General features: G+C 38.4%; 1 protein-coding gene across 10 annotated transcripts in view; it reads right to left on the bottom strand.

Annotated features, from left to right (window-relative positions):
- LOC307219908 (ankyrin repeat and KH domain-containing protein 1-like) overlaps nucleotides 1-15364 on the bottom strand; it is a 90662-nt gene that overhangs the window by 54936 nt on the left and 20362 nt on the right. For all 10 annotated transcript variants that reach the window (XM_079983425.1, XM_079983432.1, XM_079983423.1 and 7 more), the window contains exons 5-14: nucleotides 14555-14702; nucleotides 13794-14027; nucleotides 12472-12566; nucleotides 10032-10269; nucleotides 8745-8936; nucleotides 7981-8090; nucleotides 6999-7086; nucleotides 6042-6169; nucleotides 5725-5868; nucleotides 5208-5310 (exon numbers count right to left, since the gene is read on the bottom strand). In XM_079983425.1, coding sequence (XP_079839551.1) covers nucleotides 5208-5310; nucleotides 5725-5868; nucleotides 6042-6169; nucleotides 6999-7086; nucleotides 7981-8090; nucleotides 8745-8936; nucleotides 10032-10269; nucleotides 12472-12566; nucleotides 13794-14027; nucleotides 14555-14702 — 1480 coding nt within the window. The remainder of the gene's footprint in view (nucleotides 1-5207; nucleotides 5311-5724; nucleotides 5869-6041; nucleotides 6170-6998; nucleotides 7087-7980; nucleotides 8091-8744; nucleotides 8937-10031; nucleotides 10270-12471; nucleotides 12567-13793; nucleotides 14028-14554; nucleotides 14703-15364) is intronic.

Below are 15364 nucleotides of genomic sequence, written 5' to 3'. Positions count from 1 at the left end.
AAATAATATTTAGTTCAGCTGCCATGAAGTCAACCACTACAGGCTGACTACCATTGTAGTCTAGATGTGCAGCTTGTAGTATTTATCCACTCGTGTCTATAGCCATAACATATGTGCTTCTTAGGATGTGCACATCAGTGAAAGCAGCATAAAGTAATCTGCCTTTATCTTTTAGCAAAACATGAGATTTTGTCTTGAATGGTAGTGTTATTACCACCATCCTTAATGGAATTGTTTCTCAGTCTTCTGCGAATGTTGGGTTTTAGTCTTGTTCATATATTGCACTTGTTTTGTGGCATTCTATTTTCTTAATGTAAAGTACGGACCAATGTTCTATAACTATTATAAATACTGCTTATTTATAATAAACAATAAAGCTCACTGCCTGGAGTCACACTGAACTTTGAACTGTTTAATTGTTTTCCAGTCAAAAATTGTTTTCCAATCATATTGTGGTAGTCAAGCAATTACTTTAACAAATTTGAAGCAATATTCAGAAAGCATTTGCACATAGGGAGAAGTACAAAATTCAAAATGGTGCTTTTCTTAGCATTTCCCCTCTTAAGTTAGAAGGTCAAACACTCACAATTGAGCTTGGAGAACTAATGTTTTTTGCTTCAGTATACCCAGGTCATGCTAAAAACATTGTTTCCTGTCTTTTATCTCAAAATACTCATTTACAGTAACATTTTCCAGAAATGCACCTGCCTTCCAGACCCAAAAGAATGGTTTGGTTTTAGGTTGCTCCCATTGTTTTCCACAGAATAAACAAGATGAACTCCAACATAGCTGTTTCTCACCCCAGCACTGGAATCAGAAGGGGCAGGGCAAAGATTTAGCCTCCAACCACCTCCCACAGTGTTCAAATGCAAATATTTGATTTCTGCCATTTAAATGAATTGTTGCAATTTATTCCTATGGGGAAAAATAAACTGCTGCACTTGGGAGGCAACAGACAATGTGTGTGTATATGTGTGAAAAAGATTGAAAAAGATTTACACTGTTGTAGTTGTAGTCAAGAGATATTTGCCCAATATGCCTAACACTAGGTTGCTTAGCCTCCTCCACCAAGCACACAATATCTGCATGCATCTCTAACAACCTAATGTGGAATCAAAGGCTCCCCCACCCCATCCCAAATCTGTTGCCCCATTTGCAGGCAGACAAGCTGGGGGGTCTTCAAAAGTTTTTGGGGGTTTGGGATTAACTGGTAGACATACTTGTCTCTTTTTAAATAGTGTTTTTAAACTACATCCATGAGTGGTGGTGCAATGCCTCAAATACTGGTAGGAAGCTGCAATTTTGTAGACAAAATAGGGCACTGGGAGGCTGCTGAGATGAGCTCTGCTGATCCTCATCAGGTTCCACCACCACTCAGTTCAAAGCCTGACCTCCTTTGATACCTTTTGGCAAACAAGCCACTTGTTTGCTCAGCTATGGTGAGGTAAGAATTGACATCAGGAGTATGAGCAGGGAAACAGTTCAAAAGTGTGGGGTGCAGCCCCCCCTTTTAAGGCCACAAAGAGATGTTTAGGGAGTCAAGTAGCTTCTGTGGATGTTATTTGGAGCTTCCAAAAATGTCTATAGCATCTCATGCGTTCCAGATCACTTCTTTCTAATGCTAATGTATAACAGAATATAACATTTTGGGACAATTTGTTCGTATTATACCATAAAATTCTAAATGCATAGCACAAGACAGTTATAATCATTGCTAAAATTCCACTGCTTCATCATAACTGAAATATGCTGATTTCTAACATGCTATATACAGTTGAGGTCAGAACCTGAATCAAACTGCTTGAGTAAAACTGGCTTATTGAATGCAGTCTCTTAAAAACGCTCTGAACTTCAAATGACCCTTTAGGTTGAATCACGAATGCCAGTGCCCATGTTGCTAAAATAGCACCATCAACGCACAAGAGGAAGCTATCAACAGGCCTGGAAGACTCCTAAGGTTCACTGAAGTACAAAAATGTAAAGCAGGGAATGACCCCTCCAAAAAAACCCACAAGTCCAATTAGGGCTATGCTTAGTTGCCATGGAAAGCCAGCTGACTGCTTGGAGGAGGATGCAGAGTAAATGAAATAAAATATCCTGAACAAAAGCACTACATACTACTTTTTTTTTGTAGATCTCACTTGTGCTCTTCACATGGTTTTAGAAATTGTGCTTAAGGTGGCCACTCATTTTTTACAAAACAACCAGTGTGATGCTCCAACCCAGAACACAGGCACTTATGGTTTCCTGTCAAAACCTCCTAGCAGTTTATGGCCCCCAACACATGCTGTTTGCAGTAGCCAGCATCTTTAGAAGCAAGTAGCAATTGGGACGTAGAAGTTTTCAACAGGAGACTGGAACAGGGCTCCCATCCCAATCATGAATATGTTCCAGATTGGGGGCCCAGGGCTGTTTTGATTTCAAGCTAAGTGGCCAGCTTGAATACATGTAACATGCAGTTTGGCCTTCAGAGAAACATCGCTAGTACAGAAGTGGATTCTGCTCTACTTCATGAATCATGAGAAAAATTTTACAAAATTTGTATTTAACAAAGAGCTGAAGAGGCTTAAAGGCCTGGCAGTTACAAGTGTTTATGCATATACATGGACAAGAGATCCATTTCCATTTTATCAGAATACATCACTTTGTTGGCTGCCCTATGGTGTGCACTACCTCACAGAGACTAGGCCCAGTGGCCACAAAGGACAAATATTTATTTTCTATACTGCCTTAATCCGAAGATCACAGGGAGGTTTAAAATACAAAAATGTAAAAACATATAGCATAAACAAACTAAAGCAATAACCCCCCTCACTGAGACAAAATATTTATTAAAACAAAGCTTTTCTAGTAGTGGCTTCTAAAGAATGAAGCTTCCTCTCCACATGCAACGCTGCCTCTCTTTCAGGAGACAGTAGGAATGAGTATGGTACACTATTTTGGCAGGGGATCATGGACAAGCTGCTAGGTTATTATTATTTTTGTGATGAATTAGATCTATTTATTTTTTCAGGATTACCGTTTTTATGGATTTTTACCTACTACCTTGGGAGCCTTTTTAAGTTCAGAGTAGGAAGCCTTGTCTGGTGTTCTGTTCTCAAACTGAAATGACACACAGGCACTTATCAAGAGAAATTTCATTCGAGTGCTAAGGGGGCAACTTGCTTCAGTGAGAACAGTTCATTTCCTTGTCATGGAACAAGATTTATAGGCAGCTGAACCTTTCTAACACATAGAACAGCTTCAGCTGCATAAATTTGATAAATTATGCAAAATATTTTAGCCAACTAAGGGCTTCAATTAGGAATTTTCTGTCACTGAAAAGCAGTTCTCTTGGATGAAAATATAAATTTTGAAAAATGTGGCTAACGTGAATTAAAATCCCAGAAGGCAGAGGTACGGTTCAAAAATATTTCAAGTGTTTGGAGTCAAGAATTCAGTACTCTGGCAAAGCTCCTTGTCTTTCTTCAGGACAATAAAAATCAGAATAAATCACACAATCCACTAGGTGAAATAAAGTAAATTACTGGAGTGCTCTATATGATACAAATCTTTTCCATGAAAATAATTTGGATGCCTGTGTGCATAATTCATATGACAGCAGACTATCTTAAGCTTGCCTATTATATGTGAAGCACTTTGAGCATTTAGAAAAAGCACTATATATAACTTGTTCTAAGAATGTTTTGTTTAACCTATTCTGAGGATCTCAGTGTTCCCTTAAAAAACCTTACCCAAAAATCCCAACTTGTCCAATACCTTCTCATCTTTCTGGCCTTCTGTACAACTTAGCTCCCCTACTCTTAAACCTTCAGAGAGGAGCCATCACATTATGTGCTGCACAGCACCTAGCATATTCTTTACACTAAATAAATATGCAGGTGCAGCAGTTTTAATTAACAATTCGGCATTGATTTTGCACTGCAAAATTCTGTCACTTCTGACTACAACCGTGCTCATTTCACTTTCTACCAAGTATTATGCTTTATTTAATGGACTCTACAAACATTTGATTAATCACATTCATAGGTCTCCAGAAAGGCTATACATACAAGCTTGTAAGTTCTTTGAAATCTAAGTTGACTCACTCACTTAATGCAACTGTTATCATTTAACAGCTGGGCAAACTGTCCAGAATGAGAAAGAACAAACTGTACAGCATATGAACCACCAAGCTGAATACGGTCCACTAGCCATGTATTTCACAAACATGGTGAAAACAAATGGAGACTGTGGTGTGTGGCTGTGGGTGTGTGGATGTGTGAGAGAGTGAGAGCGAGCACGAGAGAGCGAGCACGAGAAAGCACATATGAGAGCATGCGTACATCAAGCATTTGCTTGACACAAAACATGTTTGGCTAGGTGAATCACAGATTTTGCTAACCCAAGACATTTTCTGCAACAGGTACACTGCTTGGCAGGGGGGTTGGACTCGATGGCCCTTGTGGTCTCTTCCAACTCTATGATTCTACACAAAGAGTTTCTTTGTACTTCAAAATTCTGCAAAATACAGAATTTCCTATTTGACCTCATTTACAGCAACAATAAAATCAGCTAAGGAAATGTGTAAATGAATACTACAGTTGGTCACTGTTTGTTGAATCTGTCACACAATTTTTTACTACTGGTGAAGATGCAATTTTACTGCCAAGTTCAGAAATCTACTAAATCTATTAGAGGCAGCTTCTTACAAGTATAACTAAACATGGTTGAGTATTTTACTAAAGTATGTTACCAAATATATTATTCAACTAGTAACTAATGAGCGATATTCAGGAAAGTTTTTCTTATAATAGACCTATCAAAATTAATGGACTTAACTAAGTCATGGTCATTAATTCAACTTAGTTGAATATCATCTAAAACTTGCTTTTGTTAACAGTAACCTCCATGCAACATGGCAGAGAGCTTTGAAACTGAAGGGAGCGTTAAAAGGAGTTTGAGATATGGTACCATGTGATGGTAAGGTTGCCACTGGCTGTTCAAATCAAAAGTTATCACTGGAATAGCACAACTCCAGGCATGGAGCCAAAGCAGTTCTTTAGATAACTGCTAGTATGTTTTCAAAATCTTATACTAAAATGACTAAAGAGAAACAGACCTGAACCATTCACTATCAAGTCCCAAATACTTCCCATGCCCCAGACACACAATGAATTCAGAATCCTAGCACAAGTTATACAATTTAAAAATGTTTGCATACTAACCTTTTGGGAGACTCAAAAGTGCAGGGGGATTCTCTTGAGGAGCTCTGTCAGGTTCCTGGGGAGGTACAACCATGGCAAGTGTATGCATTGGTACACGTGGAACCTGCAAAATCAACTCAGATTAAAAACTTTTATCAGTGGATTTTAAAGTAACCTGAACATTAATCCAAATCAAGTAGGATACTCTCCTCACACCCTGTACGTGCACAGCATTAAGTGTACTGTTCAAAGCTTTTGTGAGCTTTTAGTATGGAACTGGATTTTCCTCCACTCAAATTTAAGAGTTAAGCTTTTTAAGAAATCCAACAGCATGAGAAATAGAAGAGGTAGCACACCTGAATTTTGAATCACTGTTCTTGGGAGTTTCTCTCTACTTGACTTTTACTCAAATTGTACTATTCATATTCTATATCAAATTCATATTCTATATCTATATAAAAACTTGCACCATTTATGTCAAACTGGTAAAAGTAAACATTCATTTTCCACTGCTATAGTTAAAAGCTTTACAGCTTACCTGAGACTGATCCTGAGATGGCGGTGTGAGCTGAGACATATCTGCAGTTGGAACTGATAGAACATTGTTTGGGTAATCCAATAAATAAGAAACAACATTTGTGTGACCACCCTTTGCAGCTTCAATGAGCATGGTCGAGCCATCCTGGAATACACATTTTAAGAAGACAGATTATAGTAGTTTGTGATCTGAGTAGTGTACTAACTAGGTATACACAACAAAACCAACCTTATAGTTAACATACTTTGGGAGCATTAGCCAATACAACTGACAAAAGGTATATACTGTAAAATAATAAAATGAGTTACTTGGAATACCTTAAGACGATGAGTAGGGTCTGCACCATGAGCTAGGAGCAGCTCAACAACAGCAAGATGGCCCCCAGCACATGCCAGTGACACCACTGTGTGGTCATTATTAGCTGTAGCTCGGTTAACATTGGCACCTATCACAAAGAGATGTAATTAAAGGGACATTTCAAGGAACAAAGTTAATGCAAAGACACCATTTGCTGGGAATGAGATTCCAAATCATTTAATTTTAAAATGAACAATAATTTTCAAGTGAAGAGGAAATTGCTTACATTTAGGTTTAAAAAACATTTCACATAGTAAAAGCCAGTTTGTTATTAGCTGTATGTTAATTTTGGAATATAAATTAAATAGTTGAGTTCTAAAGGACAGTACAGCTCTGTCATAAACAGAGGAGACTCATTGAAACCAGTGCTGGCCAATTTAAATCAATTGGTTTCAATAGGCCTACTCCAAGTATGACATAGTCAGGTACCAAAATATTTAAAGGTTCACGTTCATATTTCATGTTCGCTTAAAAGAAAATGCTGGTAAACTCATTTTTCATTAAGCATTGTATACCAAATGACAGTTAACCTGAACCTGCTGCAGTTAGTCTTCAGCTACAAGAACGAGACAACCCCTGTAACACTGCCTCTGCCACAAGCACATAACCTCAAGCAAGATACACTAAATCTCATACTCCAAGCATGTGGGCATGGGGGTTGTAATACTTTATGGAGATATGAAAGGAGGATCATTTTAAGAAGTAGTAGTATATGAAGCACCGAGCTTTCAAAAACACGGTCCAAGTACGGTTCTTATAAAATTGCAAAGGAAACTCATCCCAAACATACATTTAGTACAAAACATTATATGTATAGCAAAAGGTAATGTTTGCTATAAAGCAACACATTCTTCCTAACAGCCAACTGTCAAGCAATCCTTCCTTCAGCTACTAATGTTACTATTACTACTACCAACCTTTGCTAATAAGAAATTGTACAGTGCATAGATGACCCGCTCTTGCAGCCTTCATCAGTGGTGTTCTTCCACCTTCAGATTCATGCTCCTGTTTAGAAATATTATGAAGAAAGTGAAATCCATACTGTGGGGGAAAGTAAAGAGAAGAACTAATTTGCTAATATTCTAGAGCAAGATCAGCAGGCAAGCTTAAGGTAGAGCTGATGCTTTTTCAGTGAGGCAAAAGAAAGCCCCCTTCAAAATAGGTGAGAGTCACAAACAGCAACGAGAAGACTGAAGTCTTACCCAAGGGCTAAACAGAACACTAAACTGTTTGGACCAAACACAACCTGAAGATTAGGGATAAGGAAGGGGCTTTGCCTGGCAAATGGACCAAAGGCGGTATACGACAATGCTTTTGTAAACATTTTTGATACTTTAGTACAAGCTGTGCACAAAAACTTGACCTAAAAACACCAGTCATGCACTTCACCCATTGTTGTACTTGAAGCATGCAGAATACAAACAACCTTTTCCATTTTGAACACCCTTTTACATATTTAGTTCAGTTAAATAAATGATATAAAATCTTGTCCCATTGGCACTTCCTGATAAATCAGCAAATAGAACCAATTAAAGAAAAGAAATACAAGGAACATGCACTGCTGGAAGGAAATCAAAGATTGAAAATTGTTATTTTTTCAAAGTGATGAAAAAACTGGTGTAAACAGAACAATTACAAAATTATTTATTATTATTTATTAAATTTGCATACTACCCTCCATTCGAAGATCACAGGGCAGTTCACACGTAAGAATCCCAAGTATTAGACAAATTGTTAATCTATACTTTCACTCATGAATTATTTTGCATTCATTCCTCTGGATAACAATTTGGTCTACTCTCCCATCTAGTTTGCATAGGCACTTTTCTTCTTCATTTTCAAGGAAAATAAAAAGCTCCCGTTACATTCCAAAATTTTGGAGAAATATTCAAGACTTACTAAATCTGCACCAGCTTGAAGCAGAACATCTGCAACATCAGTGTGTCCATTTTCACAGGCATAGGTCAAGGCAGTGTCTCCTGTTGCAGTTGTTGCATGAACGTTAGCGCCTGTGGAAGAGTGTGGAATTAGATTACTCACAATGTATTAAAAAATCCACCCAATTAACACTCAACCTAGAACGGCTCATAAAACATTTCCTTTCTCAAATGCTACTGACAGGATACCTCAATTGGATACACCATTTAAAAAAATAAATCACTGGTGAGGTGACAGAATATATATATTTTAGGCTAGCACTCTCTGAGCAACAAGTTACCCCTCTGCATATCACAGGTTCCTTTGGTAACATTTCTCAGTTTCATAAGTCTTTTGCTATTGAGTACAGGGACTGCCACTGAGAACACAAATGCTCTTGGGAAAACCAGTCAAATGAATCTGGACGCTGAAGTCTTAGGCATGTCATCCTGATGAGAGTAGTAAACATGTCACAAAAATGTTGTGAAGATTAACTACATAAGCATTTTGAATACTAAATACTTTTACATTATTGATAATAATTTCCAATAGTTCCAGAATTATGACTATATTCTTCATTGCTCCGGAGAAACTACATTGTGACTCATGCAAGAAAGTGTTGAGGGATTACAATTTCCATCAATAAATTGGCCATACTAGTCAAGAGTGATCATAGAGTCAGAGTTGAAAAACATCTGAAGGTCCACTATCTGGTTTATCTCTTCCAACTGTAATAGCAAACATACCTGCTGCTAGTAAATACTTCACCAGCTCTAAGTGGCCCTCCTGTGCCGCTTCCATCAAAGGTGTAGAACAACCAAGTTCTATGTCAGCTCCTGCCTTAATGAGGAAGTCAGCTACTTCCGAAAACCCTCCACAGCATGCTAAAGTTAGAGCTGTCTCCTGGGTCTCTTCTGTCTGTGCGTTTATATTAGCACCTACAAAAAAAAATATTTAGGGAAAAAAAGCATTAGCATGCCCATTTGATATTGTTTCCCCCTCACTGGATTTTAGTGCTATTTTATTGGCCTGCATTTCTTCATATGGTTTCTGCTAATTTCTGTGCTAGCGCAGCTTCTGCATGGATAGTTTTAGTTTACTGTATTCATATTTTATTTTATTTTTATTTGTGACCTGCCCAGAAGACATGGTTGATTATTGTGTGGTATGGTATACAAATATAAAAACCAAATATCAAATAAATAAATCCACTGGCTTACCACAATGGCAACAAAAGGCCCAACACCTTGAAAAAATGGTTTTAAAAGAGGTACAATAGAGCAATTTTCTCTCAACTTATCTGCCAGGCAACACATTAACTTAAGACATTTTCACACATTCCACACCCAGTTAAGCGAAGATGCCTCCCTGCAATACCTGCTTCTTGGTCTACACTTGGCTCTTCTTACGAAGGTAGCCAACAGAGCAATGTTATGGTGTGCAAGATCCTCATCCAATCTGCAAAGTATTAGCAGTAGAGGTAGGAACAAGTGGGAGAAACACAGAAGCACCAGCCAAACATTAAGCACTGGGAGCACATTTGTACTCTTCCCAATGTAGCAGGCTAAGGAGCTTTGTGGAACTGCTGCTGGCACAGATAAAGGGAAAGATTCCTTAATCACATCTTCAACACTGGCTGGCTGAGCAAGTCTGTTTAAACACCTTCTCTTGCCTTTTCTTTTAGCGCAAAATGAAGGTTTCCTAATCCAATAAACATTACATCCTGCAATAAAAGGTGCTTAGAAATTAATCAGGTTGGTTGGGAACACCATTTTTTACTCCAATTAATATTTTTATTGATCTAGAGAATTCTGAATAGGTTAGCAGCCCTAGTAATTATCCTCAATGTAAGAGGCACCAGAATCAACACCACAATTGGTATTTGGGGACTAGACTATATGATTCTTGTGGTCCCTTCCAACTCTATGATACTATGAACTACTCTGCTAGCAATATTAGTACTGAAGCCACCAAGAAAGAAGCTAGTAAAAATAATATTAATGCTCTATTTTGCAACCAATATGTTGTCTTACCTTGAGCTAGTAAAAGAGCCACCATCTCCTCATGGCCTTCCCGAGCAGCTTCCATTAATGGAGTATAACCTTCATCATTAACTTCCTCAAGGTTTGCTCCCCTTTCTATTAACAGGGCTGCTAGTTCCACATGGCCACCACAAGCAGCAAGTGTCAGTGGAGATTCAAAGGAATCAGCAGGCATGTTCACTTGAGCACCACTATCCAGTAACAGACGAGCTACTTCCACATGTCCATCCTATTTCAGAAAGAAAGAAAGAAAGAAAGAAAGAAAGAAAGAAAGAAAGAAAGAAAGCTCAAATATTCTAGAAAGGAAATTTTCAATATCATTTGAATTATGTTAGGAATGTATGTTCACTCTTCAGCTTAAATTGCAAACAATTGAATTTACTGTGAAATCTTATTCTGATCAGCAGAGTGAAACATTTAGGAATGCAATCTTCTAGAAAACAGGGTCAAAACATTATTATTTTTAATTTCCTGTTGCTACAGCCAGATGAGATCTTTCCACTAGTCCAGACTGGTTATAGTAACTAAAATGTATCCGAAGGAGAACCCCACTGTGTCTAATAACAAGAACTATGAAACAAGAACAGAAGAAGCAATACAGAAGCCAACTGAGAAGGTAAAACAGAAGATATATCAGTGGAATCAGGTTCAACTTGAATCAAGCTGTATGTGCCACTCTCCACTGACCAGAAAGCGTCCAAGTTTCCATTCTTAGTTAGTGGAGGAGTGTAGCATACAAAAGAGATGTTCAGAAGCAGTATACCTTGAAATTGAGTGGGATGACAGCTTCCAGTTACAGGAACTGCTGAAGGACCCTCTTTCTGGAGGCCACATCAGCTGATGCAAACTTGTCTACCTTGTGGAGTCTCACTAAGCTGTGTGTGTGGACCTCGACGGCTGCTCCATATATAACTTCCAGAGGAGCAGTGGTGTGTATAGTCACATTTGGTGGCTGTCGTCCATCCAGCCCCCCCCCCCCCCAATGTGCAGCAATGCCGGGAGAAGACCAGCTGAATTTAAGAGCAGTATGCCTGCAGAACTCCTTAACCCACTACATCAGGGGTTGTCAACCTGGTCCCTACCGCCCACTAGTGGGTGTTTCAGGATAGGTGGGCGGTAGGGGGTTCAACGGCAGAAACTGAATCCTCCTTCCATTGAGCACTGATGGGCAGTAAGGAAATTTTTCCATCAAGAAAGATGCATCAGTGGGCGGTAGGTATAAAAAAGTTGACTACCCCTGCACTACATGATGGTTGATTGGGAACTTTTTTGCCCTGGACCACTGCCTTCTAGGAGTTAACCCTTTCCTGTATGCTCCACTCCTCTGCTGACCAAGAATCTTCCACACCTATATTCAGATGCACCTGTACTAATTGCATGGGATGAAGAGTCACAGGATATTCTGCTGGACAGAGCATGCACAAATCTAGGAGCATCTACAAGAGTTCGTTTGTTTGTCATCAATTTAGAGTAGATATTTAATTCCATGTTCATTGCAGCTTGCTGGGGACAGGGAGGGGAAGTTTGGCATTGTCCTCCATTTTCAACATGGTTGCAGGGATCAGCTGAAAGAATACCACAGCACAATATATTTTGTTGATTATTTTCTGAATTCATGGGACATGGAGGGCCAAAGGTTCCCCATACCTAGCTTAACGTTATATGTGAACACAGTCACTTCATTCTCAGTTAGGCACAACCTCCCTAGAGAGGTATGCCCATCACTGCCTACTGTTAGGCAGACAGTAATAGACCATTGTTTCACTGAGCCTTTTAGAATATTTGCCCCTTTGCTGCTGCTTAATCAGCTGCTACTTTCTATGCGATATGATTGTTGCTTTTATTCAAATGCTTCTATGATGTCTCACAGCAGATCATGAAGTGTATTCTTATATACGGAATATAAAGTGTATCATTGATACAGAATATACCTAATTCTATGCAGTTTCCCAGCAGTAACGGTCCTTACACGTTTTTCAAACCAGGCAGTAGGCAATCAAAGCTTTTGACTACTCACTGCATCCTTATATAGCACAAGTGCTAATGGCATAATGCAGAAGACTACTGCAGCATTAGACCATTCTTCTTCAGAGAGGTGGTTACTATATTTATCCTCTTTTTCTGGCTATTACAAGCTACAGTTAGTTTACTGCTAACCTAAGTTGTGATTGCAAGCTGCTAACAACTCATTCCCCACTACTAGCTTTTACAATTTTACCAAGATGAAGAAAAATAGTGTTTGACTTAAAATTATATGCCATGGCAATAAATACTGGAATGCTGTATTAAGAACATAAATGAATAGCTGTGATCTTGCATAAACATTCTTGCAATGTGTTTTCTTTAAGTAGTGAAAGAGGTAAGGCTAGGTATATTCAAGTTCTTCAGTTTTCTTCAACCAAAACACCATTTAATCCAATGGTTATTTTACCATGCAAGCCTCCATTAAAGCTGTGTGCATCTCATCTGTTTTGTGCTCTTGGTCAGCTCCAGCTTCAAGCAGGAAACGAACCATATCTAAGTGACCTTCAAATAAAAGAGAAAAATCAGCATGTTACAAGACCTAATATAATGATTCAAACCAACTATGCTTAACAGTTTCACACCAAGCTAGTACATTAAGCCAACTTAACGTACTAACACATTGTATATTGGCATGTGGCAGCTTTTGTCAGAGGTCATTTCATTACATGCACTGAATAGTATGGTTTGTTGTAACCCGTCCTGGGACATTAGGGAAGGCATGCATGCATAAACAAACAAACAAACAAACAAACAAACAAACAAACAAACAAACAAATGTGCTACTGAGCACTCCTCCTTCCCCAACAGGCTTAGGAAAATATGCCCTGAATGCAATGTTAATATTTGAAAAACAGGAAATCTGGAAAACTGAGGTAGTTTATGAATTAAGATGCTGGTAGTGATATTGCCAGGTGACATCCCCCCCCAATTTTAATCCAATGACCAAACAACTTCTAAAAATGTAGAATAAAGTGTTATGCAAAAATATATAAAATGGCTTGATCCTTCAGGCTGTACGGTTCAACTTGCTCTGGTACAGAAATTAGGTTTTTTAATCTTCTCTCTCTCTCTCTTTGAACATTCCCTGTGGCACTGGGTAAAAGAATGCAGGCTTTTTCACAGCTCTGAACCATAATTCTAGACATATTAATCAACCTTTTCTTTCTTATTTATTTGATTTATATACCACCCTTCATCCTAAGATCTCAGGGTGGTTCACAGCGTACATCCAGTACTAACAAATACTAGTAAGTTCTAGCATGGAGGAGGGAGAGAGAAAAAACAGTTTGGCTCTTTATTTTCCTCAGGATTTTCCCAAAACCAAAATCTGAAGTTTGAAAGTGGAAAGCCTCTCACACAGTGAGAAAAGCTTTAGTATTATTTTAGTGATAAAATATTGCTACAACCAATCAAACGGCTATAAAACTTCTAGAGTGAAAATTCAAAGGTAGTAAACTCAGTTTCAATAGAACTTCTACTATGTAAAACAATTTCAAAAGTTCAGAGTACAGAAATTCTTCAAGGAATTGGTCCCAACTTGGAATCTGTTAAGCCCATGGCCTCCCCTCCTCAGCCCTGCCCTCTTGCATGAATTGTGAATTGTGGAGGGCATACTGTGCCTTTATGTTATAATTAAACACACAGTGTAATGCTACAAGCAGCAGATTTCTTTAGAAGGATATACAGGGATACTCAGGTTTTCCAATGCAATCCTTCAAAATGTCCTACCTTTATAACAAGCAAGTGTAAGAGCACTTTCTTTGAATTCATTGGAATGAGTGTTTATTCCTGCACCATATTCCAGAAGTACTCTTGCAACCTCAACATGACCTGCACTGGCTGCTTCCATTAAGGGGGTATGTCCATTTTCATTATGATCTTCAATATTTGCACCTGCTTTCAACAACACTTTGACAATATCAACAAATCCCCCAGCGCAGGCATAAGTGAGTGCTGTGTTTCCTAAGAGAAGAGGGGGAAACAAACCAAGGTCACTTATACCCCTGACTTTGCAAGTTTAACTCTTTATTCATTGAGATTAAGAAATTGGTCCCGCAAAAGGATGACTACTGTTTGATGGGACTTTAAATCTGCATAGTACCAAACAGAAAACACTGGTTACAAATTGACATTCTGAGCAGTTTTACATTAGTGTACTTTCAATAGTCATTTCTAGTGAGCAAAGATTTTAGAATATATTTCTTACTACAGAGAAATGCTTTATGAAAACTTAAAAGTTAGTGTCAAGGTATTTAATTTCTCCTAAATGTGACAGTGTTGCTGTTTTAAAATATTATAATGTAAACACTAATACTACATGAACTTCTTTATCCAGGTTCAACTGAGTGATCACTTAAAAGACAAAGTTTACAGTGCACTACTTTTCACACATAATACTACATCCCTAAGTAAATATTTGCATCTATTTCCAGTAATAATCTATTGGCACTCAAATTATTAGTAGTTTTTCATTTCTTATTTACACTTACCTGTTGAAGACTGGGCATTGACATCAGCACAATGAACAAGCAGCAGTTTCACAATGTCCACATACCCGCCACTGGCTGCTGCCATGAGTGGGGTTATATCTCCTTTATTTCCTCTATCTTCAACGTTTGCATGCATTGCAAGCAGTACCTGAATAAATGAAACAGAAGTTAAACTCCTATCAGTCATTACTATTCCCCTTTCTTGGTCTTTTAAAGGCTTCAACTTAGTCATTCTCAATGTGAAGGGAAGAATCAGATGTTCAGTCACATGAAAAGTCATTTATCACCAGCACTGTGCCAGCCCTCTAAACAGGAGTCTCCATTCAGAGGAATGCCATTTTGAGAAAGACTAGTTGTAAAGGAAACAGAGGAAGAAAACAAACAAAAAAAAGGTATGAGCAGAGAAGGGCCTAGCCTAGATAAGAAAGGAAGCATGGGTAATCATTAAATCAGTCTGTATAAAAATAAATGTGATTCGTTTACAAGCCTGGGAAATGTGGAAACTGTCCTGGGTTAACAATGAAATAGTTAAGTTCAATACAGTTTAACTTGGAAGTCGAACAGAATCTGTTCTGGAAGTCTGTTCAACTTCCAAAACGTTTAGAAACCAAAGTGTGGTTTCTGATTGGCTGCAGGAAGCCATGGAAGCCTCATTGGAAATTCGGGTTCCAAAGAATGTTCGCAAACTGGAGCAGTCACTTCCGCGGAGGTTTGTGGCATTTGGGAACCAAAACATCCAAGTTCCAAGGCACTCGGGATCCAAGATACGACTGTATTATTGCACTCCTGCCACCACCACAATGTGGAGCT

Source organism: Podarcis cretensis (genome assembly GCF_951804945.1).
Source record: "Podarcis cretensis genome assembly, chromosome: 7".
Taxonomy (NCBI): Eukaryota; Metazoa; Chordata; class Lepidosauria; order Squamata; family Lacertidae; genus Podarcis; species Podarcis cretensis.
This window is presented reverse-complemented; position numbering and strand designations above follow the sequence as displayed.